The 26,474-nt window shown below is 53.4% G+C and overlaps 1 protein-coding gene across 5 annotated transcripts; it reads left to right on the forward strand.

Annotated features, from left to right (window-relative positions):
* The first annotated feature begins 152 nt into the window (after positions 1-152).
* Positions 153-14,404, forward strand: IFITM10 (interferon induced transmembrane protein 10). Of its 5 annotated transcripts, none has more exons than XM_080618057.1 (3): positions 153-3,159; positions 3,772-5,570; positions 13,686-14,185. In XM_080618057.1, exons 2-3 carry the CDS (start codon positions 4,425-4,427, stop codon positions 13,848-13,850), a joined length of 1,311 nt encoding a protein of 436 aa, XP_080474183.1. In that variant the 5' UTR covers positions 153-3,159; positions 3,772-4,424; the 3' UTR covers positions 13,851-14,185. The 5 variants fall into 5 exon arrangements, with proteins under 5 accessions (XP_080474183.1, XP_080474184.1, XP_080474185.1 ...); XM_080618058.1 differs by having other exon boundaries at positions 153-1,238; positions 1,315-5,570; XM_080618059.1 differs by having other exon boundaries at positions 153-1,238; positions 2,839-5,570.
* Positions 14,405-26,474: the final 12,070 nt, after the last annotated feature.

Here is a 26,474-nt window from a genome sequence, read left to right on the forward strand (position 1 = left end):
CCAGTGGTCTTTTCTTAAGCAGCTTGGGATGCCAAACTCCTCCTCAGTGGCCAGAGACTGTCTCCTCAACCTAATGTCCCAGTATGTCTAGTCACTCACTCATGTAGACTTGTATGTGTTTCAGAAGGGCATCCTTCTCTTCTCTCTGGTAAGGAATTATGCTGGGAGCCTGTTGGGTTTGTCTTTTTCAATGTATTAAAACATGACCCAGCTTCTGCAGGGTGACAGCAGTGTCACCAGCCTGAGCCAGCATTACCGGTACAGCAGGCACTCCCAGCGTCTCTCTTAGCCTACAGCCTTCTCCTGGGGCCACATCTCCTGGCTGAGTGTTGTAAAGGCTAGTCCTCCAACAGGGGCTCCTCTGGGCCAGCCAAAACTAGCTCCTACTCGACTTGGGTTATAGAGTGGTCCCGCAACAGCCAAAGTGGGACTCCAGTTTCTAAGTCCAGCCTAAAACCAACTAGGATGTGGAGTTCATGCTCCCAGAGCCTGGTGATGAAGAGCATGGGATTTGGGGTTTTTTTAAAAAATGTAAGAAAAATCCATCCATTTTGCCTCGCTGTGCGATTTTTTTAGCCCTAGTGCTGCTGTACAGGAGCCTGAGACTCCAATGCAGAATGAAGGCCCCATGTGCCAGGTATAAGATAAGAGCTAATCCCTGCTTTGAAAAAAGCATCATCTACATAAGCAAGGCAGAGGCAGGCAAGTCCCATCCAGTCTTCTGAGCCTAGATCTAAGCACACAGAGAGCTTAACCGATCTCCCCACTGGCATGTTCCAAGCCTCTGCACCCCAGGATGCCTTAATACCCCAATCAGCTGTTCTCCAAGGTTAAAGAAATTACTTAACCCAAAAGGGCTGGCTGGGTCCTGGAAACCAATCATGCAGCCCACTGTTCTTCAATAGCCCAAGGGGAGAACAAGTCATCGGCTGCCAAATATTTATCTACAGGAACATGAGGGTGTTGTTTCCGCTGGGGGTATTGTGCTTAAGACCTTAATCATGCTGTAAGTACTAAACATTGTGTCTCAGCGAGAACAGCCACAGGCTTGATCTTGGCCAAGAGCTGTGGAAGCCAAGAAGCAGGATTGTCCATCCATGTTTTTCCAGCAGGGAGCAAAGCACAACCCACCCCATGAGCAGCCTGCACACAGCCCCACATTATCTTACCCAGCAGATCCTTGGGTTGACGCCATTTATTGCACCATCTCTGCAGAACCCCATGCACAAGACAGTTCGGTAAGTCACTCTGCTAAATGTCTCCACTGATGCAAAGAAGATAAGCATTTTCATGACATGTCCCCTTGAATGGTAGGGCACCTGGCTCTGACCTCAGGTCTGTCTTCATGGGGCTGATCCTTCTCCAACCAGCTCTGCTTTGCCAGAAGCCCATCCAGACAAGGACCTGCCCAGGGAGAGGGAGAATGAGACCCCTCGCTTATGAAGATGACTTGCTCATTTGGTTGCCTCAGCGGTACATTCATTTGGAAAACTATTTTTACTCACCATGAATGACTAAGCACATTGGTTTGGGTGCTGGTGGCTTTTTTCTTTTTCCACTCTTTCTTGGATTTATTTATTTTTGGTTCCTTTGGGAAGGAAAAGAAGTGGAGCGCAGACTGGAAGCTTAGAGGACAGGAGACAGAGATTAAGGGAGAGTGGGGAGATGGGTTTTTCCCTTGCAAGCCTCAGGCTACCTTACTGCTTATGGGGCTTAGCAACATACTGAGGAATTTTATAGGAGGAATAGGAAAGAGCATTCAGGAAGCTGTGGGCTTTCTCCTTCAGAAAAACGCGGGATCAAGTCCTAGTAATGGTTTTCCAGAGAGCTGGAGTAGGCTTTCATATGGAAGACTTTCTCACGGGTCTTACAGCGCTTGGTTATGCTACAGCCCACATCTCTAACAAGATTGCAGGAGAATTGCTTTGGGGCAGGAAACATCCTTCTGTTCTGTTTGTCTCATGCTTAGCACAAAGGGATGTGGGCCTTGACACCACAGTAATACAGCTTTTATTTGAAAGGAAAGTGGTCCTAGACCTTATGGTTGAGGGCTTGCATGCATGACCTTGAAGGACTCCCAAAAAATTGGAGGAGAGTTAAAACAATACAGAATATTGAGGGGTTTTATTCATTGAGCCTTTTTTTTAAGCCTGTTGCCTGATTTTGAAGAGTCATATGAATGGTTTTAGAACTGGTGATGCTGAATATATGTTGTTGTGATACACAGTAATAAATCGCTCATCGCTCTCACTTCACATCAAGAAAGATGATGAATTACCAACCCAAAGACCCAAAAGCTCTCTGCAAACTGTAGGGCTGACCTGGTACATGGAGAAGAGAAAGGGCAGCCGTACAACCTCCCTGAACTTTGTCTGCTGCACAGCAGGGAATGTGTCCACCTCTGTTGATCTGACATTCCCCTACACCACCCTGCTGCCTCCTCTTGCCTCCTCCAGAAGCCCTCTTTGACCTTTTCCTTTGCTCACCCTGCATCCCTGCCTGATGTTAGGAAGAGGATCAGCCCTACCTACACAACTTTCCCCAGACAAACAGACTCATCAGTAGCTCCTATGATAGGCACCAGTCTGCATCCAAGGAGTTTCGTTGCTCCTCCTGAGCCAGCTCTGCACAGCTGCAAGTTGCCTGGGATTGTCCAAGCCCTTCAGAAAAGCTGATGGCAGCTGGCCGCAGCTCTGCCTCTCCTGCAAACCTCTTAATCCCACAGGAACATCATTCTCACTCCAGCACTGCTTCTGCTTCTTAGCAGCTTCTTGCAGAGAAACCTGGGTCTCGTCACAGGCAGCTGTGGCACTAATAAAACCCTCTTTACTTTGGCAGAACCTAGCAGCACTTCAGCAGTGATAAATCCTGAACCAGAGGCAATTTGTCCTTTTCTAACCAGCGCAGGCTGGTTAAAGGACAGCGGGATTAAACCGGCCTTGTAGAAACTGGACCCTCTCCAGCCTGGGAGTGCTGTGGATGTGCAAGAAGTCCCTTCGCATCACATCAACCCACAGGGATGAACACAGGGTGCGTGCACCTATACAAAGGAGCCAAACCTGCCTGTGAACAGCTGAATAAATTACCATCTTTATTTCTTAGGTCAGCACTTTGTGGGTAGGCTTAAGGCAATGCCAGAGGATTTCCCTTCCCCTGCAGGTACTGCTTGCACAAACTTCTGTTTGACCCAGCCTGTTTCCAGTGCTCTGGAACTTCTTTGCTCCCCTTCTCCAGAGCCACAGCCAAACTGGCTGCTGCCTCAAGGCCACCTGTGCTGGGCTGGGTTCTGCCACATGCGTGACACAGCGTGTCCTCACATCCTCACCTTCCTTGTGCCACGGCTGCATCCTCCTGAATGACCTGCAAGCTGTCCCTGCACAGCTCTCCAGCATCACATCCCGTGGGGGATGCTACCCCAGCACCCCGGAATTGGGTTTCCGTGCAGCTCCCAGAGTAGCTGGCAAGGGGAAGCAGCAAGCACTTCCCTGATCCTGTGCCAAGCCCGGGCACGGCCAAATCCTCCTGCGCTTGTCCATCCTTCATGACATCCCCACCTCCTTCCCCTAAAGCAGCCGCGTGCTCTGCATCCTGCTGCCGGGACGCTCCCGCCCCTGCCCGCACTGGGATTTGTTCAGTGCCGACAGGATTTATCACCCCACATGCAGGATTTATCCCCTTTCCATTCATCCCCCACGACCGCTGTGCTGCTGTCACCTCCCCTTGTCATGCAGTCCCAATCGTCCCCACACGCCCGTGCCACTCTTCCTTTAGGTTTTCACCCGGGCCCATGGGAGCAAACCCGCAGCGAGTCCCCACGGCAAAGGTCTCCGTGGGTGACGCAGGGATCAGTCGGGCCGAGCATCCCCTCCGGAACAGCAGGGAAGCCGCTCGGCCGGGGCCCAGAAGATGCCCTTCTCCAGTGAGGCACTACCAGGATGCTCCAAGCAGGAGGTGACGTCCCCGTGGGGCTGAGACACAGAGGAGCTCTCCTGCGTGGAGCATGTTCGGGGTGGAGGAAAGGGGCTGCAGGCTGATCTTCCCATTCCCTAACACCCCTCCTGCCCACCACTAGTCCATGGGTGCCCCCCCTCCCCCCTTCTTCCGCAACCCCAGCGCCGAGGAAGCCGAGCCGGAGGCAGTGCTGAGCCGGATATGCAGCGACTCCCCGCATCCCTCCTTGTGAGTATCCCTCGCTCCTCCTGATGCCTTCGGAGGAGACGAATGGACGGACGGACGAGCAGCCAGAGGTGGACTAGTCTTTCCTATTTGCAAAGCTGGGGGGGGGAACATCTTCCCATATCCTCTGTCTTCATCCCCTCTTACCCCTCCTTCTCCTCCTCTCCGGGCACGCTATTCTCCCCTTCAAAAATAAGGGGAGGGGGTGGTGGGAGAGAAACCTGCTGGCAGGTGAAAGGAACCGGGAAATGCAATCCCACCTGGAATCCCGCAGAGACTCGGCCAAAAGAGAAAACAAAAAGGGGGAGAAATACCTCAAAAAAATATCCCCCCAGGAGGGAGGGAAGGAGAGAGGGCGAGGGGCCGGGCTGCTGTGCCGCACCGGAGACCCGCTCCCATCCCGCCATGGGACAGAAATCCGGAGGCCCCGGCAGACTGACAGACCGACCGACAGACAGGCGGGCAGGGAGGGCTTGCGGGGGGTGCAGCCCGGTTTCAGCCGGCAACTCCCGCGGAGCCCCCCCGGCTCTTCCCAAGTGTTTCCTTCTGCTTGTATTTCTTTCCATTATGTTGTTTTTATCTATTTCCCCAGTCGTGGCTCTGTCGCGGGTCACGCAGGACAGCGGGCAGCGGAGGGGGGAGGCCGCGGGAGAGGCGGAGGGATGCTACCCGCCGCTGCCCGCTCCTCAGCCCCCGCCGCGGGGCCGGAGGCAGCTCCGCTCCGAGGCGGCGGCTCCGTGGTCCCCGGGCGCAGCGGTGCTTCCTCCGCCCCTCCGCCTGCCCTCCTCTCCCCACTCCCTCGCTTCTCTCCCCTTTTTCTCCTCTGTCTCCCGGTCCCTCTCTCTCCTGCCTTCCCCCTACATCTCCCCTTTTCCACTTCTTACCCCTCCTCTGTCTTCCGCCCCCTTCCCCCCCCACCCCCCCCCTCGCCTCTCCATCCCCTCACCCCCATTTTTTACTGGGGGGTTTGCTTTGCCAGGGCAGAGCGCGGTAACGCCGCGGCAGCCACCACGGAGAGGACACAGGATCCCCCCTTGGGCCCGCCGTGCCCCTTCGAGGGGGTGGCCTGGACCCCGCGCCCCCCCCAGGGCCCCCCGCAGGGCTGCTTCGCCTGCATCGCCAAGCCCCCGGCTCTCCGGCAGGCTTCGCCGGTCCTGTCTCCTTCTTCTGCCGTTTATCTCATGGAAAGCAAGAGCTGCAAAGGGGACAGCCTGCGACCGGCGGTCCCGTGCAAGCACTCAGTGGAGAAGAAGACGATGACCAACCCTACCACTGTCATTGAAATCTACCCCGACACCACCGAGGTGAACGACTACTATCTCTGGTCCATCTTCAACTTTGTATACCTCAACTTCTGCTGCCTCGGCTTCATCGCCTTGGCCTATTCACTGAAAGTGAGTACTGAGCATGCAACACAGGGTAATGGGTGGCTGGAGAAGCGGGGGAGTGTTTGGGGGTCACGTCTGATGTAAATCACATTTTTGCCACACAAATGAGAGGTCCCATTCGCTGGGGATGGGGATGGGGATGGGGAGAGCAGAAGTGTGTTTTGGAGACAGGGATGTTGCTTTGAGTGGGGAAGAGGTGCTTTGAGTTGCTCTGATACCCTCGGAGTGTTCTCTGTACCGCAATAGCAGGATGATGGCCTGGCTTGGCTAGTGCTGCGCCCGCAGGTATCCCGGCACTCGGTCCCTTCCTTGGGATCCTGTCGGTTAGAGATCATCAGGGTAGGACCCAGCAGCATCAGATGGTCAGGCAGAAGCAGCAAGAAGCGGCTGTCAGGGATCAGCTGGTGCCTGGCAAGTTGCAGCAAGGGAGAAGCTGCCAGGGTGCGGGGCAATCCTGCCTGTTTAATTCTTGCCCTCTTCCTAAGTAAAACACCAGCTGGTGGCCAGCTCCTCTCCCCCCGCTGCTTCTGAGCCCTATAAATCCCAAGGCAAGCCCTGGAGACCTGCCAGCATCATCAGAACAAGCCCCAGTTTGCCAAGGAGGTGGAAGAGGGTGCAGAGGGGCTTCACACAGTGTTGGATCTAAAGGGAAATAGAGCTGTGTTGATGGCTGTGGCATGGAGCACAGCCCATGATGGGGATGGGAACAGGTTACTCTCAGTAGCTGCAGGGGAGAGCAGCCAGGCAGGGATGGCACCCAGCAAACAGGCAGCCCCTCAGTGGCTGCCAGAGAGAGGGGCCGGGGCTGCCCTCCCCTTCCCAGCCTGACAGACGCAAAACTAACTGAATGGATGTGCAGAGAGCCCCGGGCAGTTGGGTGGCCCCGACAGGAGTGAGCTGATTTGTTTTGGCAGGCAGCATTTAGAGGAAGGCTAGGGCCCAGACAGGCTTCATCACAGAAGCAGATCAATTAACCCCGTCCAGCTCCCACAAGCTGGACTGCAAGTGCCCAGTGCTGCAAGAAGGCTGCTCCTGAGCCCATCACGGTTTCTGATAGAAAGGCTGAGGGACAAGTCCACAGACCCCTGCCCTAGGCAAACCCAGCACTGGCACCACGGTGCCTGCCTCAGTTTCTCCTTCCCCAAGATGGGACATGAGCACACATCCACCACCCATGTAGCAGGCTTCAACGGACCTTGCTCCCCTGGGCAAGCCCCTTAATAGCTTAAATCATGCTGAGATTGAGCATCATCACAAACAGGACTGACCCTAGGGCAAATGCAGGCAGCAGCAGCCTAACACAAGTCGGGGAGAGTTCCTTAACACCCCCCAGTCTTCCAGCCCTTTATGGAAGAAACTGGCTTCCTCTGTATTTTTCATGTCTTTGCTCATCTGAACTTGCCTTTGAGAGGCATGGTTACAGCAGGCTAAGAAATGGTGTCATGTCCCCAGGACATGGCGGTAGCTGCAGCAGGTATCTATCTGGGTAGACGTGGTCCCTTAGTTGCAGCTAGCAGGGGGGCAGGACAGACTGGGGACCATACTGACCCAATACCCAGGGCACAGGATGGAGTAGGTTCTACCACCTACAAAGCTTTTAGAGGCTGGACCCTTCACTATCCTTGACACAAGGTGGAAGGAAGAACAAAGCCCAGAAGTAACCTGGGATTGCCAGGGCAGAGGTGTGAGCTCAGCATCTGGCTGCAAAGGTCTAGAGGATATAAACTCCACTGTGAAAAAGAGCGGCGGTGGTGAGGGAAGGCAAATGGTCAAATTTGCTCCAAATCAGAGAAAGGAAAACATAAGATGGCTGTCAAAACCCAGCCTTGGCTTTTGGACTGCAGAGGTGGCAGCTGATTGGATATAATGGTGGTACCCAAACAGGTTTAATGCTGAGTGGGTAGAAATAACCCTGCTCCGATCCTGGAGCTCCCCTGTAGCTGTGACTCTGTGGCGGTGGGGGAAATAGAAACAAAATATCCCTCAGAGGCACAGAACAGAGATAGCAAGCGGCTGAAAGGATGGCAGGTGCCTTCATGGGCTGGTATCAGGATGGGTGGTGGGAAGCAACAGGGATGCTGGGGCAGCAGCAGCTGGGGAAGACCGCTGGGATGCTGAGAAAGACGGGATCCTTCCTCACTCATAGCTACTGCAAAAACCTTCACAACATCCCGGCTAGGCTGGATGTTGGAGTTACTTCTCCAGGAACCTGTTGTTTTCATCTCTTCTATAGTCAGTAAGGTTTATCCCAGAACTTCCGAGAAAGCAGAAGCAAGAAACACCCTGGGACAAATGTGCCTTTAAACAGACTTTTCTTGTTCCTCTGCAATTAAATGTAAGGACAATTGAGCAGCAGATACTTAAGCCCCAGCCTTCCTAAGATGCCTGTGCTCTGCAGAGACCAAGTAAGGTGCTGTGGGAGGGAGAGGAGGGGAGCAGCCTCTTCCCTTTCCTGAGCCTGTTCTGGGATGTCTGACTGCAGAGTCCTTGACTGGTTTAGCACAGGGCTCCTGGCTGAAGGGCCATCAGTGTGCTGCTGGCATTAAAAAGTTCCTGGGTTTTGGTTTTCACATTTCCTTTAAATAACTGAAACATCTAGCAACCTCAGGAATCATTTCATTATCAGAGATAGCTTTTTCAATACCCTGCCATAAATGTCATCTGCTTTTGCCAGATTCATGCTGTTAATAAAACAGTAGATCCTTTGTCCCCCAAGTCCGTGAGAGGTTTCATGAAGTATCTTAGCATACTGTAGTATCTCCATCAGTTCCGGCAGCATAAAGCCCACGCTGGAAGACAGATGTATGCCTAGGTACACTTGAATGTTACTGTCTCATTCCCCGTGCCCACTTCTATTGGTTTTAGACCCAGCAGTGCCTCCATGTCTGCCTGGCTTTTTGCACATGAGCTACAGCCTTCTAGATCTCTTCTGCAAGGAAATGCTATTTTATGGTGACCATCATTTACTGAAAAAATACCAAAAACCCACCCCAGAGGCAAAGAATTTATATGCTCTTCTTCAAAGAAACACATGAAGTCAGGCGAGGGCAGAGACTGTGACACCCAAGCCAGGTACTCTGTGTGACAGACATCCCAGCCAAGTGCTCTGAGTAAGAATGCAATGGCACACCGCATCTTCATTTACACTCATAGCAAGCCAGATCCTCAGCAGAGGCAGCTTGCGGGGCTGCTGCAGTCACACCGACTCACATATCCCCCGGGGGTGATTTCTGGCATCTCAGGCTTCTCAAGGTCAGCCTTGAGCACAAGCACGTAACCAGACGTAAGAGTGTGTTGGTGTTGGTGAAGAAGAGATAAATAGCAGGACCAGGGAAGTTAGAAACCCTAAAGTTACCTTTACCCCAGCCCAGCACAGATGCGATGATTGCTCCTATGGCAATGCTTTGGATTTGGTTGCTTTCGATCAGGAGTAAATGCCGTGGCCTGATATTTGGCAGCTCTCTGACTCCCTCTTTCCCAGCTCCAAGCAGTAATGAATGATGCATCAGTGCTTGGTGGCAGAAGGTCTCACTTCAATCATTAGGAGGTCCAGATTGGGGAGATCCAAATCCTTTTCAGTATCCATTATGCTGGAGGAGCTGGGATCTAAGACGAGCAGTGGTATAGATGCCTTGCTGTAGCTGCATGGAGACAAAGATGTCAAGAAGCTCCACAGGCTTTTTAAGCCCCGCCGGCAGCCTGCAGGGCTGCTTCCAGTTTTCCTGCCCCTCAAGGCCACAGAAATAAGCAGTGTGATAGCACCCCAGGAGACGTGAGCTCTCCTGCCTGGCCCTTAGCACACAGCTGTGGGCACAGTTGTTTGTCTTCCCCTCTTGCCACTTGTTGATCTTCCCTGTTTCAAGAGGAAGCAGAGGGGCACAAATCCATAGCTATTTATTAACCCTGAGAAGCAGAGAAGCTGTGGCACCTGGCCTCTCAGGCAAGCTCTCAGCCTGCTTTTCAGGAGGAGCAATGGCTGATAGAGGTGGGTGAAACGCAGGGGTGACAGCCCCGTGACACCAGTGCTGGCGGGGTGGAGAGCTCTTGACCAATTCACAGAGCAAATAAACCCAAGGATGCTTTCCAGAGCTCCTTATGTTAGGGACACTGAGCTCTGCACAGAAATCAGTTTACAGACAACCAGCTGTGGGCTGCATGCTAAAAGCCAGGCTGCCTTAAATACAGCCTCATTAGGATGGTTATCAACAAACCATTTGTCTCCTCCTGCAAGCTGAGGCAGCACTTTTTATTCACACAACAAGTTCCCTACTCCTAAAAGAGGGGGGCTGAGCCCCATAGCAGAGAGAGGGGAGGTGGTTGTTGAGGAAGGAGCTGTGAAGGAGCAGGCAGTAGGGGGGGCTTGGAGAGAAAGCTGAAGGCAAAATCCCAAGGGGAGGAAGAACAGGGGATGGTGATTAGAGGGAGGAGAGCAAGAGTCCTCCGGTATCAGCATGCTGGATGTGTTGGAGGGCAAGGTGAGCTGGAGATAGTGGAGGTGACAGGCAAGCAGGGATGGAGGAAAGGCCACTGCTGGTATGGGAAGGAAGAAGAAAGGTTTGCACATTAAAGCACAAAAGCGGGCTGTTTCATGGAAGGCCAGGCACGGAAGAGGAAAGGAACTGTAGAAGTTGCCAAGCTGGATCAGAGGTAAGCTCTGCACTGCTCAAGGTGGAATTGCCAAAGGGTTCACCACACAAGGCTTTGGGGTGTGTGGGGAAGCCCTGCAGCCAGCAGATATAATTATCTTTACTCCAGGTATCTCAGTGCAAAGCAGGGCCAAAAGCCCCCATCTAATTGTAGGCAAGGTAAGAAGGGTCAAAGTGATGATGAGAAAAGAGTCTGTGACGAAGGAAACGCCACATCTGGGTCTGGGGTAAGTGGGTGACCTTGGGGACTTGTGGAAGAAAGCAGCTTCCTGGGTTTTTGCACCAGCTGCCAGCACATTATGGTAATGGTGGCCACAGAAGCATGAAAACAGGAAAAGCTGAGGCTGGGCTATGAGAAAGACAGAGGCATCTCCTTTAGGACAAAGCAGGGAAAGAGATTAAAGACTTACCTGCTCTCCAGAAGAGCTCCTCCTCCAGAATCTGGCACAGATGCCGCAGTGGGACATTAAAGGGAGACATCTGGAAGCATCTAGGGGTGCAAGGAGAGGCAAGAGGTTGAGAGGCTGCACTGGAAAGATGTGGGAAACGGGCTGCAAGTGGTTTGGAAGGAGAAACGCCTTTATGTTGCTCTTGTGTGCTGCAGAGACCCTGCCACTTATCTGGTGCTTAGAGGCCTCATTGCAATATAAATGATAATGGACAATAAGGGATGATTTGCATGACGGTGACTTCTGAAGCTATTTGTGTATGGGGAAAACAGCAAGGGAGGAGAGGAAAGGGACCAAGGAGTTGGTGGCCAAGGTCAGAGCAGGCAGAGGAGAGCTAGGGAAGGTAAAGGACAGGGGGTTGCCGGAGATGGGGGATAGAGACAGAGTTCCATGTAACACAGGGTTCGGCAAGAGTAGGTGGAACCAGCTGGTGGGACAGAAAGAGGAGGCAGCTGGGTGCCCTTTGGCAGGAGTGGAAGGCAGCTGTCAAACCATCATTTGGGCCCAAACAGAAGGGAAGAGGAGAGGTGGGAAGGACAAAAAAAAGGAACTGGGAGGAAAATAGTGGCACTGGGGAGGGGCAGCCCCAGGCACCCCTCACTAGGGATACTTATCAGCCGCAGGACTGGAGTGGGGCCAAGGGTAGGTCAGGCGCTGCTGAAGCATGCCGTGGGAAAGAGCTACAGTGTTGGTCACGAGTGTGAGCCACTGTCAGGTGGAAGAGGCTGCAGGAGGTGAGGAGTGGGAGAGAGCTCCTGAGGCCAAGAGGAACTGGCCCCACAAAGACAAAGTAAGCAGCTCGCTGCAGGAAGAGTTGCAGAGCTTGGTGTTCTGGCTATGCTGGTCTGCTGGAGAAACCTGTATCTGCCTGGCAAACACTTGATGGCAAACACTGGCTTGCCTGTGGCAGAAAGCAACCTCTTCCAGGGTGGCTTACAGTGGAGGAAGGGTCAAAAAGCATTTGCTCTGCATAGTTGCCTCTGGCAGCCACTGAGAAGAGGAAAGCACATGAGAGAGCTTTAAAGAGCCTTTTGTGAGAAGTGGCTGGAATTTCTGTCTCAAATCCAGCGCCCATGGGTCTCTGGCTGCAGGGGCTTCTGCGCTTCTCAGTGGCTGAGGATGTGCCAGCTGCCTGGCACTCCTGTGCCCCGGGGGTTTTGGGAGGATGCTAAACCGATGGATAATCTCAAAGGTGCCTCACCCTGGACACACAGCTGACACAGAAAGGCGTGCAGGCTTCCAGGCTGCCAGCTTGCTGCCTTCCCAGAGATCATCCCCACTGCTGGGAGCAACAGCCAAGTCTGCCATGGAGCTACATGGATGGCCCTGGCTCCAGCTGTAGGCTCCCAGGAGCGGGATGTAACAGAGGCCAAGGACATGGGACTGCAGGATTTAATATAAGGAGGAGAACAGAGCTCTCATTCTTGCCTATGTGCCTGCCAGTGACAGCTCCTGCAGGCTTTGTGCCAGATGCAGCCTTTGTACCCACAGTCCAGGATTAGTGAAAAGCAGAGGGTGCTTGTGCAGAGGTCTTCACTGATGTGAGAGGAGAGGACATTGCCAGAGGGTCTGAGATCTAGTTTTGGAGGCCCCATGAACCAGCATGGCTCAGTTTAATGAAGGGGTTCAGCAGCCCTTCCCAATATCCAGCAAGCAGAAGGCTTTCAGGACTGCCCCGTGGGTAAGCACTGCAGGAGGGAGAGAGAAAAAGTCATTAGGACGTGGTCTGAATCCATCACAGTCTTTTTGGAAAGCTTCCTGGTCCATGAGAGCCTTTCAGTATTTCCAGGTAGGACTTCGGGGCTGGTTCTCGCAGCCTGCCACCGACATCTAGCGTTAGGCCGGCAGCTTCTGGTGGCGCTCGCACTGCCGGCAGCGCAGCAAAGGGCGGGGCCCGCAGCCTTGACCCTCTGGCCACAAAGCAGGCAGCGTAGCAGGAACCGCCGTGCCATGCGGCCCCTGGGTATCCCGCTCGGATACGGGAAAGGAAAGAGGGGTCGAATCTCCCGGTCCCTTTGTCCAAAATCCTTGTGGCTCCAGCTGCCTGGCTCTGCTGAGTGCTGGCTGAAGGGGCAACTTGGGGACAAGGACGCATATCTGCTAGGAAGAGATGGAGCCTGAGCAAAAAGCAGATGAACTGCTGCTGGTGGGCAGTGCCATCAGTTGCCTGGGTGTGCCATCTGCTGCCTAATGGTGCTATTGCTGCCTGCTGGTGCCATCACTGCCTGCTAGTGGTATTCACTGTCCGGCTGTGCTATCCACTGCCTCCTAGTGGCATCACTGCCTATCTGTGCCATCTGCCTTGCAGTGCCGCACGCTGCCCAGCTCTGCCATCCGCTGGGTTGCAGTGCCATCCACTGCTGGCAATGCCATTGCTGCCTTCTACTGGCATCACTGCCTAGCTGTGCCATCCACTGCCTGCTGGTGCCATGGCTGCCTGGAGGAGGTGGGGACAGGCCAGTGACACAGGCATGTACAATCCTTACCCATTGCAGAGCTGCCCCAAAACAAGACCATGAATGTCCCAGCTTGCAGGGAAATGAAGAGAGCAGAATGCGCTGTCAGGATTGAAAACTGCCAGTGGCAAAGATGCTGCACGAGCTGCATCAGACCTGCAAAAGCAGCTCATTAACCCAGTACTGCTTAATATGCTGGAGGCTCGTGTGCAGCCCTGAAGCTGCAGTAGGATGCTGTGCCAGCGCTCACCGACTTGGCCCCTCAGTGCAGACAGAGGCATGGGGATGCACACAGGAACTGCAGTCAGCCCTCTTGCTCGTGTCCCGGGTGAGGTGAACTGTGGGGCTGCAGGGCCAGAGGGCTATGACATGGTGGGAAGGATGCTTGAATGCCCATGTGCATGGGGTGCGTGATGGCATCTCAGTTCCTTTATGCATCTTCAGGCTCAAACAGCACTGCCCCACCCCAGAGGCCATAGGGACCTGGTTTGCCTGGTTGGTAACAGCAACGGGTCTTCTCTGCTTCCAGGCATTTCCAGCCCACAGGTATTACAATGCTTGGCTTCACAGGCTCAACCCATAGCAGAGCTGGAATGCAAACCACACCTTGGGGTGTTTTATGGCACCCCAAGCATTCAAGTCATAGAATCAGCAAGGTTGGAAAAGACCTTTAAGATCATCAAGTCCAACCTTTATCCCAAGACTGCCAAGTACACCACTAAACCATGTTACTAAGGACCTCATCTACATGATCTATATGGGTTTTGAACACTTTCAAAGTGTTTATCCTTGAACGCTTTGAACATTTTGAACACTTCGAACACTTCCAAATGAAAAGAGACACTGCTCAGCCGTCATCTGCTATACAGGTACCTTACAAGTGAATTGTTTTTTGTGAATGTTGCTTTAAACACTTTGTCTCTTATATGTCTCCCAATTCTTTTATTTAATTATTTTTTTGTGTATCTCAGGTCCGGGACAAGAAACTCCTCAATGACTTAAATGGAGCAGTTGAAGATGCCAAGACAGCCCGTCTTTTTAACATCACCAGCTCAGCCCTTGCCACTTTCTGTATCATCCTTATCTTCATCTTCCTGCGATATCCCCTCACTGATTACTAGAGTGAGGCCAACAGCAGTGGCCGCCGCCAAAATGCCTCTATGCCAGAAGTGTCTGCAGTTGTTTCTCATAGCAAGGACGCAAAAAAATAAAAACGATACTCCACCTTGATGGCAAAAAAAAAAAAAAAAAAAAAAAAAAAAAAAAAATAAAGAGAAGAGCCAAATAAATACATAAATAAAAGTGAAAAGAGTTTATCAGCCCAGCTGAGCATACCCTTCCTGCCCCCAAAAACAGTACGGGAGCTGCTGTAGTTAAGGGTCTCCAACACATGTACAGGGAGAAAAATAGACCAAGAAATACTTATTTTGTGGTCAACAAGCCATGTGACAAGAGTGTGAAAAGCCCGGAGCCGTGCATGCCTAGCAGCAGAGAGCTGAGCTCCGGGGAGCCAGTGGGGTCTTGTCGAGCAGGAGGCATGTGCAGCGATGGATGGGTTCCACGGTAGGGCTGGCTCACAACATATCAGGTGTGTTCAGACCGCCCCACCACCTCCTGATGTACGGGGGTTTCTTTTGCTCTCTTGAATTTCATCCAATGTTCAAACAACTCTCAACCCCTGGAGAGCTGAGGGTGCTAGGAAGTTCATGCAGGGGAGCCACAGTGTTACAGGGCAGGTTTCTCCTGAGGATCTCCTGGCAATGCTGAGAAGGAAGGCACCTTCTGGAGACTCACCTAAGTCCCCTAAACAGATTCTGTATTACAGTATTCTGTAAATGGTCAATAAAAGATACCTCTGCTAACTGATGCTGCTGGATTAATTCCTTCCTTAGGAGGGCTGTGCTCCAGGTCCCTACCGGCTGACAAGAGAAAATGCTAATGTCACCAGTGCCTGCTTGGAAGAGATTTAAAGCAGGAGTGAGGGATGCTGCTGCAGGTCAGGGCAGCATGCAACCGTGAAGGACGGTGCAGATTCAGATTTAAGAGCAGAGACCTCAGCGACTCCTGCAATGGTCGATCAATGGCAAGGAGTTAAAGGCAGCTGAGCAGGCAGGTCCCCCTCTCCTACTAGGACCAGCACTGAAGATAGAAATAAATTGCCGCAGTCTGAACCTGCTGCTACCGCAGCGCTTCCCAGGGTCTTTATTGAGAACCAGGTTTCAGAGACACCACATATTTGCTGCTAAACAAGGCAGGAGCTCAGAGCCCTTCCTGATAGCTGCCTGCAGTGCTGCAAATCAACGTGCCCTGGCTTGGAAACAGCACAAGTGAATAGCAAGACCAGGATCAAAATACAGCTTTTCAGCCCCTCTGACCCTTAATTTCATTTCATCTGCCACAGCTGCCTCATCTTTTTCCAGCTCTATGATGACCTTGTGCCAATGGAGACCAGTTGCTGCAGACCAGCCATAGAACTGGGAGGAGGCAACGGTGCCCACCTTTGTGTCCACCACAAAAGCAAAGGTGCAGCAAGAGGTAGAGAACGCAGACAGGCCGTCATAGGACACTTCATGCCCTGCTGGGTGTGAGGTTAAATCAGTGTGTTGTGTCTGGGCTCTGCCACAGCAAGCTGTGGGGACAGACCATAAGGATGCTTCCCTAAAAGCACCCTTCCTGCCCAGCTCTCTACACCTTAACCCCATCTGGGCTTAATTTATGGGGGAAGCTATGGGCAGAAGGACCTGTAGTCCTGCCTGCTCCCCACTCACTGGAGGGCATTTCAACACCAATCCAGATCAGGGCATTGTTTTGCACTGAGGTGTCCTCCAGCAGTGCAGTGCATGGTGCTATGCGAAGTATCGCGACCATGAACTGCTCTATGATCACTCATCCAGAGGTCAAGACTCTTTCCAAACTCCCTTGGTTATTTCTTGTTCCCTTCCCTGAAATAAGATCTGAGGGGTCATAGCCATCAGATTTCCATCCTAACATGTCTAGGGGATGTATCCAGTCCTTGCCCACAACAGAGGAAGGAGGTGGCCTTTCTTGATGGCAATGCCTCCCAAGAGGGTGCAGCCAAAATGACTTGCATTGCAGCCATTCTGCGCTGGCACCTGATAATTGAAGCAAATTAAAGCCTGCTGGGACAGTGCTAGTTTAGGCAAGATCCAGACTAGTCACCCTGAAATCCTCCAAGGGTTAGGAGGAGCACGGAGGTGAGGTTGCCTCACCTTTTCCCTGTACCTACACTGAGCTCATGCTGGCAGTTCCCAAAGTCTTGTTCTCAATATCCTTCACTACCCAGGTGCCCGTTGTACCTGTCAAGCTTTGCAGCCCAAACACAAGCCTGGTAGGATGGGCAAGTACTTTTGCACTCAGAGACCCTCTAAATCTTGCAGGGACGGTGCCACACAGGAGAGAGACACCCTGCATGGCATTCAGGCACGAGGCTGCTCAGCTAAAGGCAGAGCTGACATAAAATTGGAAGTGCCCCAAAGCCAGCCTTTCCTACATTTAACAAGTGTGACAAATGAGTTACCATCATCCCTTCCCCTAACGGACCGTCTTTATCTGCAAGGAAAATGGATGCTGGGTAAATGAACCAGGGGGAATATTGAACTGACTCTGCAGCATTTTTGCATGCATAAACCATCAGGGATGGAGAGGGTGGGCTATTATTAGTAGCAATCACATTTATTATTTGTTGCACACATCATAGGAGGTGTAAACATTGAAATTGCTGTGTTGTAGCAGGTCAGAGGCCCACCCAGACCTGCCTTGGACACAAAGAAGGTAGCAGAGGAGCATGCAGTAACCCCTTGGCTGGAGGATGGGATGACTGATCCCAGGCAGCTGCTCAGTTTCACCACAGCCCTCACCTCAGCTCCACCTGCAGCTCTGGGCGGGGAGCAGCAAAGCCCCTGTGCTCTCCCTTCCTCTCCCTTTCATTTTAACGGAGTCCCTCCAAACTCACGTGTAGGAAAGCACCCCCCAAATGGGGAAAAGGGAGGGGGGAAGATAGATTTCCAAATATTCATTTCATCTCGCCATTGTCTGGTAGCCCCACATTAAGATGGCAAAACTGCATCCCCACATACTGTCAGGCAGGTACATCCCAGATTGCACCGACCTTGCTGTTAAGCAAAAGAATGAACTTTTGTTCATTCTGAAGAAACAAGTGAAAGAAAAGCCGCAGCCAAATCTGACAGGCCCTGTGATTGCTTTGTGCTCTTTGCCTTTTCTTTTTTTTTCAATTTTGCAGGAAGGTTCTGGAAGCTCAGGTTTTGCCAAGGCTGACACCCGATGCAGCAGAAGGCAGGCTTTCAAGGGTTGCTTCTCTGCCTTTTCACTTCTGCCACTCACGTCGCGCAGCACTCTCCAAATCACACCTTTTTTTGGCTGTGAAGCCGCAGCCTCTGTTACAGTCGACGGCGGGAAGGAAAACTGAGAGGAGGGGGTGGAAGAGAGGAACAGCCAAACGCTGCTTGAGAAGCATCTTTTGATGGGGAAGAACTGACGATCACGTTGCCATATAGAGATTTAATTGTATTCCTTCAGGAAACAGAGCTTGACAGCTTGACGAGGATTTCGGTTTCCTTTTTCTTTAGCTCGAGGGGGAAAATGGAGAAGGGGGAAGTGACTGTTCCCTTTTAGTCGACATTATGAGATTGTGCCTAAAATACTGCTGCTGGTTTTGCATCCCTCATAACGAAAGGTGTTCGAGATGGGCGCGGTGAAAAGCCACCGAGCTTGGTGAGGGGCACCCGTGCCTGGGGAGGAGATGGGGTGGGAGCGGGGCTCGTTCAGTCCGGCGAGTAAATAGCTTCGGGGGTCCGTCACGGCAGCGCCAGCACCTCGGAGAAGGTCACGGAGGGAACGAAGGAGTCGGATGCCCGCGTCGAGCTGGAGCTGCCCTGCTGCTGGAGGCAGGCAGAGGGCCCCCTTACACCGCTCCAGCACAGCCGGCAGCTCGCCGCCACGCCGCCCGCCCATCACCGCTGTCCCTGAGCAGGCCAAGAGGCTTCGGGCCCCTTGCCGGGAGCGGTGGTCCATCCCCGCCCATCCCGAGCAGCAGGCACTCGGCCCCCGCCAAGCCCGACCGCCGAGGAGATGCGAGCCCCTACCCGGGGCAAAAGGCAGCGAGGAATGAGGCTGGCTTCTGCGCCCTAAAACCATCCAGAGGCGGGTGGGGGCAAGGTGACAGCCCCAGCCTCCTGCAGCGACGTGCCCCTTGTGCCAGCCGGGATGTGTGCGTCACGCAAGGGCCTGGCGCCGTTACACATTTACCCCCCACACTGGCAGGGAGAGGCGGCTGCGGGCCGGGTGTCGGCGAGCATTGGAGCAAACCCCGCGCACTTAACGCAATCCTCAGCGCTCACCCGTGCCGGTGCCCGGCTGCCGCGCAGCGCTCAGGGATGTCGCCGAGCCAGTTCTCAGACGGCAGCGCACGGAATCCCAGCGGGGGTGAGCTGGTTCGGTTCGGTCGGTAAATGCAACCCCGCAGCTCTCCTAGTCTAGGGGCTGATGGTAATGGCGAGCTAGAGTTAATTCACCTAACGACCTTCCAGCCCAGCACCGGCATTCACCAGTTCCCACACCGTGGGTGACCTGCCGGGCTTGCAGGCAAAGCACGGTGAGTCAGGGCTGGAGCAGCCCTCATCCTCGATACCCAAATTAGCAATTAGAGATGGAAATGGCAACCTTTATCCTTCTGTGGGCCGTGTGAGCCACCAGCAAAACCCAACGCTGAGATGTAGTCTCATAACCCTGTTTCCCAGGCGCTCCATGGACCAGGAGGCAGAGTCACACTGCCAGCAAGTGGCAGCTTTGGCCTCTTCCAAGCCATGTGCTGATGTCCGGGGTGACCTTACCGAAGTCCCTTCACCTCTATGTTTTCCCCCCAAAACCAGTCTCATCGGTTGTCAGAGGAGGAACTGCAGCCTTGCTCAGTGCCACTAGGTCTTGGGCTTGCTTGGGACTTTGGCACCATGGGGGTCTTGCAAGTGGTGCAATTGCAGCAGTGCACAGATACAACCAGTGGATACAGGGGAAGAGCAGGGTGCTGCTGGAGCTGCTTCTCCCCTACTCTCCATCCTTGCACACTGGCAGGACTGTACAGGATACGTGCCGCAGGTTGTGCAGAGAAGAGAGCCCAGCTCTGCAGGCAAACCACGGCGGTGTGCAGCCCTGCCGGGGGGAGGAGAGGGAGGCACAGATGGCAGCAGATGCTCTCATCAGTGGAAATGATTGAAGCAAAACACAAAACAAAAAAAAATCCTAGCAACTGGTGAGCAGCCTAACAAAAAACAGCACAGGGGTAGAGAAAAGGGATCTAGACCAAAAGGACCCTTGCACGGAGCCTAACTCTTGCTGCCTTCTGGCCCAGGATAATGTTTTCCCATCCTCAATTCACATATGGAGAAGAAAGATCGCGTCTCACCCCAGAGCACTGGGCAGTGATTATTTCTGAAGGCTTGGATACACTGAAACAAAACCATTTGGTGTCTCTCCCGACTCCCTGCCTCTGTGCTTTCCACTGCCTTCAAAGGAGTGAATGTGACCCTGGATAGCTTCTAAGCACAGCAAAGCCGCTCGCCTACCCTTGCTGCCCAGGGCAAACCTGTATATGTGCCAACATGGCACGCTGCTTCAGCACTGGGGTGAAGGAGCAGGCACGCTCCCTGCACCTGAGGGGTGTTACTGCAAAGCTTCTGCACAGCTTAGCTGCTACCGTTGACCTCAGCTCCTCCAGCGTGATCACTTCGTGCTGGTGCAAAGGTCCTGCTCCTCCACCCCTCCCATCCCCTGACTTTGACCCATCATGTTGGTACTCCGCAACCATGCCTCACATCTGGCACACTTCCATACTCCTGCCTAGCTTTTTTCAGACTTGCCCTGGGCAGAGGGAATCAGAAGGATTTTATTCAGTGTATGATGGGGTTTTTTTTTTCCCTTTTTCCCTTTGGCAGGAGCGCTTCATGGCACAGTCGGAGCCGCAGAATGAATGCTTCTGCAGCATGTGCTGAGCTGAATGGCACAGCATGCAGCCCTCCAGCCTGCTACTTCTGCAATTAATTGCATGGTAGCTGCTTTTGCGACGTGCACGCGCAGCTCTGTGCCCTGCAGCTCTGTGTGAGTGCTGAGCCACACTGTGCATGGGCAGGTATTTCTGCTGGGAAAATGGAGACAAATCCAGGGCAGCCCCCTGTGTGAAAAACACAGCTGCCTGGTGATCCTGCAAGTGCCTTTTGCCTGCTCAAGCACGTCAGCTCTCTTCACTAATGGAGTGACATCATTTTGGGCTTTGTAGGAGGAAGGTGGCATGCTGGCATTCACTGGGAATCTGCTGGGCTCCATCCCAGCCATTGGGGTGAGACAGCTGGAAACCTGCCTCCTAGAAAGTGAATGGGCAGGAGCCAAAGAGGGAAGTGATCCCTTCCTTCGGTGGGATGCACAGTTCACCACAGTCAATAGGTTTCTTTACAAACAGGGTGATATAGAGACTGGTAAACCTCACCATGCCCCAATTCAGGATGCTGCTACCAGGGTGACAGACACATGCATGGCGGAAACAACCACACTTGGTGGAAGTGGAGCCATGTCAGCCCAAGTCTCAATGCTGGGATCAGCCATCAGCACAGTTTCAAGGTGCCAGCATCCTCTTCAGTAAGAATACAGTGCCCCGTGCCACAGCCAGTGCTGCCGGCTAAAGGCTGACAGGAGACTGGCTCAGCTGGTAGCTCAAGCAACTGCATCTGAACATCAGGCAGGGTTAAAAAACAAAATTATTTGGCCATTTAAAGTAATTGCAGGTTAGCAAAAAGTCTGTCCTTTGTGACAGGTAAGAAAGTTGGTTTGACAGCAATTTCTTTTCCCTAGTTTTAGTTTCCTTCATGATCAGGTTCCGATTTTAATCCCTGCAGGATGCAGGAGGCTCCACTGTGCTCTTCTGCACTTGGCCTGCCACGGCAATTAAGGGTCTGGAAAATGTTTTGACAAGAACTATTATGTGTACAAGCATAACTTGCATTTGAAACATGTAGCTGGGATGCAATCCATCTTTGGATGTGCCTAAAATCTGGGAAAGGAAAAAACAGAGTAGGGCAAATCATTTTTTAAGTGCTTTACCTGAAATAAAGCACTTTCCTGTAGCAGTAAGCAACTTGCTGCATAATTTTTTTTGGTCAGCTCATGATGGTTGTAATGGGGAGGGGGAGGATGCTGGCCCTGGGGCTGAGACAATAGATTCACATCTGGTAGATAGGAGCTTAGAGCATGAGGCTGCTTTGTTCTGCCTGGCTGACCGTAACAGCATCACCCTGGCTGTCCCTGCTTAATTTCCCCTGGGGAAAATAGAGATGCTACTCGCCAGGTCAGTGTGCCCGAGCCACCCACAGCCAAGCGGGTGTGCTCCCCGCTCTGCCCTCGCTCAGGCTGGCTGCCCTCTTCCATGTAGCCACAGCTCCACCCAGATGCCAGAATTTCAAGTTGAGCAGGGTTTGGATCTAAATAGGGTTAGGTCCCAGCGCTGGGAGGCAAGTGAGGTTTTGCAAGCCTTCCTCACCACCTGCTCCCGTCCCCTGCAATCCTGGGAGCAGTTTAACTGCAGTGAATCATTTGTTTTGGTTTCTCTCCACTAGGCGCTTGGCTGCAGCGAGGCCTCGCACAGATGCATCAGGCGTGGGAGAGATGCCGGGATCATGGGCTGGAGTTGCTACCGCCAGCCGTGAGAACCGGCATCACGCTGGTCCCCAGCCCTGATGGAACATCTCCTCCTGTTTGCTGCCATTAGGGGTTTTGTATGGATTGAATCTCCTGTGTCCCCATCACAGAGGGATGCACCAGGGGAACCGTATGGGTGGCTGAGGAGATGTTGCTGGAGATGAAGGCTCAAGAGGCAGCTCATCTCAGCCTCTTTCTTGAATGAACAGTCCAAGGCAGGGGTTTGGCAGTCCCTCAAGACACCCCATCCTCTGCCTCTTCCTCACCACTTCCCCATCCCTTGGCTATAGGCAGCCCAGCATCCTGTTTCCATCTCCTTCCTCACACTCCTCCCTTGCACTATGCCATTGTCCAGTCAGGGAGCAATCTTCCCAACAGCCAGTCTGGGATGCTCAACTGGCAGCCGCATGCCAGGCCCATGGCTGGAAACATTGATTTTAACTGGGGTTTGGAAAGAAACTGTTTAAATCCTCTTTCTTCAGCAGGCTTCGCGAGCTTGTGGCTCTCTGCCTAGATAACAGCTTTTACGAGGAAGCTTTGGGATTTTCATACTCATTCCTTTCCCCTTCTTTTTGGATATTTTACCCCTGTAAAGAGGTGTTGAGCAGGGAAAGAAACAGCCCTAAGCTGAGGCAAGAGGAGTCCTTCTCAGTTTTGTCCCAGCTGGGGCGCTTCACACAGCTGTGAGGTGGGAGCTGGGCAGGAAAACCAGCAGGGAAGGCAGAACGGAAGAAAGACTCCGGCTTCATTCCAGCCATGCTGGGTACGTTCCTGCTCCCACCAGGACCAAGTGCTCCAAAGCCGCTAAAGGAGCAAGAGTCTGCACTACCCCAACATCTTGCCACTGGTTATGGTAACTGGGTAGAAAATCCATGCCATTTTGGTACAGTGGCCCTGATTTTGCAAAGGTTTCCCTGCTGACAGCTTTGGGTGAGCTGATTTTCTGCTTCTGCAGTGGGGAGAGTGAGATTTTTTAGCATCCCAGGGTTTTATACCTCTGGCGCTCCACAAGAAATTACCTTTCTGGGAGAGATTTTGCTGCCAGTAACTATGAGAGCTCAACGCCCTTCTTGAGCAAGCTGCTGGCTCCGTGTCTGGGGAGATGAGAGTTAATTTTAAAACATCCGGCATCCGTATCGGCAGGGAGGAAGGTTCCCTTGATTTCCTAAGTGCCAGCAAAACCTAAGCTTCTAAACCCTAATCCCTCTCTAAGCTGAAGCTGCCAGGCTAGGGCCAAGGACAGAAAAACCCTGCTGCATTAGCCAGACCAGCGGCTGGGCTATTCTGTGGCACTGCAGAGGCATGGAGGCAAGCTCATCCCATGCAGCTAGGACCTGACTCTTGGGCCAGGCTTCCCCAGCTCCCAACCTTCGGGCCAATCTTTGCCATATCGTCTTCCAAGATGTTTACCTCTGTCCTTCACCTGCTTGGGCACTTCAGAGAGAATGGGTCCTGCAATGCTGTCCCGGAAGCCACCCTACAGTCCAAGCTCAGCAGTGAGGTGTTTTAGGTGGTCACAGCGGGCAGGTGGATGGCAGGCAGAAAGGATGGCCTTGCCCGCGGGAGAGCTCCAAGCTCAGCGTTGCCCGCATGAGGCCAGAAGAGCAGTTTGGGAACCACTGATGAACCAAAAATACACAAAAGCGCATTTTCAGCCAAGGGCAGTGTGGCACTGGAGGTGTCCCCTGGGAAACTCAGCAGCCAGGAGGGTCACCCCAAAAAACCCCTTTGCTGCCCAGGCCACTCTTTCTGTGGGGTTATCCATCTCCTTGTATCACCCAGAGTCAGTCATTAGGGTTGGAAGGGACCTCTGGAGATCATCTAGTCTAACCACTCTGCCAAGGCAGGGCCGCCTAGAGCAGGTTACACAGGAACACATCCAGATGGGTTTTGAATATCTCCAGAAAGGGAGAATCCACAGCCTCCCTGGGCAGCCTGTTCCAGTGCTCTGCCACCCTTGGTGTAAAGAAGTTCTTCATGTTGAGACGAAACTTCTTTGGTTTATGGCCATTGCACCTTGCCCTGTCACTGGGAACCACTGAGAAGAGCCGGGCACCATCCTCCTAACATGTACCTTTGGGGTATTTTTATGCACTAATGAGATCCCCCCCTCAGTCTCCTCTTCTCTAGACTAAACAGGCTCAGCTCCTGCAACCTCTCCTCATGAGAGAGATGCTCCAGACTACTGAGCATCTCAGTGGTCCTCCACGGGACACTCTGCAGCAGCTCCAAAACCTCCAGGCGTGGGAGCCAACTGCGCAGCAGTCTTCCGCGGGGGGCGAGCAGCGGCGAGTCCCGCGGAGCTCCGCATGACCGGTGTGGGGGGGGTGAGCAATCCCCGCTCCCTGCGCGCCGCTCCGCGCCCGCGGGGCTGACGTCACCCTGCCCCTGAGCCGCCCGCGCTGATTGGCTGCGGGTGACGTCACCGCTGTCTTTTTTCCCCTTCTTTTTTTTCCCTCCCCCCGTTCCCGAGGCATGACCTCATCGCCGGCGCATTCCCGGCGGAGCGGCGCGGAACAGCGCGGAGCAGCGCGGAGCGGCCCCCCCCCCCCTCCCCGCTTCTGATCCCTTCCCCGCCCGCCGCGGCATGCGGGCCCTGCGGCGCCGGCAGCGGCCGCGCCAGCGGACAGCCCGCGGAGCGGCGCGGCCGTCCGCGCCCGCCGCGCCGGGTTAGTGCAGCCCCTATCGATGTTCTTTCGACCGCCGGGGGGGGGGGGGGAGGACGGGAACGGGCAGGGAGGGGGGCGGCGCAGTGCAGCCCGCCCGCATGTGCGGAGCGGAGCAGGCATCGCGCTCAGCGCCGGTGGATAGCGCGAAAACATACACCTACACATGTACGCGTATATATGTGCATAGAATGTATATAGATAGAGGGATTTGGGTGTTTTGGGGGGGGTTTGGAATTATTCTGGTGCAAGGAAAAAAATGAAGCGGGTTGCTGGGGATGGGGAGGGAGCAGCCCTGCAGCGGGCTGCTCCGAGGGGATTGGGAAGGGGGGGGGTTGGCGCTCCGCGGCCGCGCATGTCGGGCGCGCTGCGCTTGTTTTCGGGGGGTGGTGGTGTTGAAAATCCCACCCTGCTTTCGCGGTGTGCGCTTGCCGGGCTGCGGTGGTGCAGGTGAGGTGGGGGTTTGGGGAGCTGCGGGGAATGCGCGTTGTCCTGCCTGGCCGGGGGTCGCGGGCCGAGGGGTTTTCTCTCGGGGGCTGAGGGCTGGTGTTTGAGGAGTCGGTGTTAACAGCGCTGTGGTTTTTCTGATGATGAAAGAGGTTGGAGTGTCGCCCTGTGTCCTTGGCGTTTAAACGAAGCCGGCATGTGTTCAGCAGCGGGGGTTTTCATGCAACACTTCACTGCTGAAGCTCCAAAGGCACTGCTAGCGATTAATGAGTTAAGCTGCCCGTTTAAAATAATCCTTTCCACCTCCCCTAATGTGCATGGACCGATTGATCACCCCCTCCCAATTATTACACAATGGTAGATGTTGCTTTCTGTGCTGCGTGTTGGTTGTTTTTAAAGATTCTTGGTTATTTCCCTTATTGATAAATAAGTTCCCTCTCCTTCCTGCTCCCCCCTCCCTTTTCTCCTCCCCCAGAATTAAATTCCTGAGCAACAGCAAAAGCTGATGTCAGTGCTTCAGCTTGCATTGGGGGAGCTCTGTGCACAGGTCAGTAATTTGCGGTTTCGTTAGAAGGAAGGACGCGGTGCAATGCTGTTCTGTTAAGGATATTTGGATTTTTCTAGGCACAGATGCGTTTATCCTTCATATTGCGGTAGATATCAACAGCTCTCTGGCGGGAGCTGGGCGCTGCAGAAGCATGTGTGGAGGAGACCATCCCAAGCAGCTAGTGATGACAAATGCGTTGGGAATAGTTGCCAGAGGTTTCGATATCCCCCTGATTTGGGGTATAAAGGCAGAGATGGTCAGAGTACCCAAGAAGCCCTGAACAGGTAGCGTTGAGGATTGCGCCTGGCAATCCAGGGGCCATGTTAACCTTGAAAGCAGCTTGCCTGTGGAGCGGTGTTCAACGTTTGCTTGCATTGTCTCTCTCATCCTCTTGCGCTGAGGCAAAAGGATAGGGGCACAGCTGCCTACGCGCCCAAACGCGGCTGTGGAGAGCTTTGTTTTTGGAAGGACTCAATGCATGGGAATTGGTGCTTATGGGTCTGTCAGATGGGGTTTGCTCGTGCTGTTAGAGGGTGTCCGTGCTGGGAGGACTCTCTCTGCAGAAGAGGTTTGTCAGGGTTTGGGGTCTGGATGGGGGTTCCTGTGATCACTTTGGGTTTGCTTGTAATGGTTCCCAAAATGAAATAAGCTGCAGCACTGAGAGAAAACCTCCCCGGCCATAGCTAGAAGTATTTGGGAATTTTAAATGCCTGCCAGGGCTTTGCAGGTGTCTTGTCCCCAATTTTGCCTGGCACAGCCATGGTGGCAGAACTGGATGTGTAGGACTGTTCAAACACCTGACACCAGAGAGGGCAGTTGGGTGCATGAGCAGCAGATGGATGCCCAAATGCCTCTTTTCAATGGCAGTAGGTAGAAATTCCTGCCCTCAGCTCATCAGCAACATGCTTGAGCAGCACAAACCTTGGGCTGAAGGGTCTCCAAGCTGAGATGGCAGCACCTCACACCAAAAGGCTTTTA

This window comes from Psittacula echo, assembly GCF_963264785.1.
Source record: "Psittacula echo genome assembly, chromosome: 5".
NCBI lineage: Eukaryota > Metazoa > Chordata > Aves > Psittaciformes > Psittacidae > Psittacula > Psittacula echo.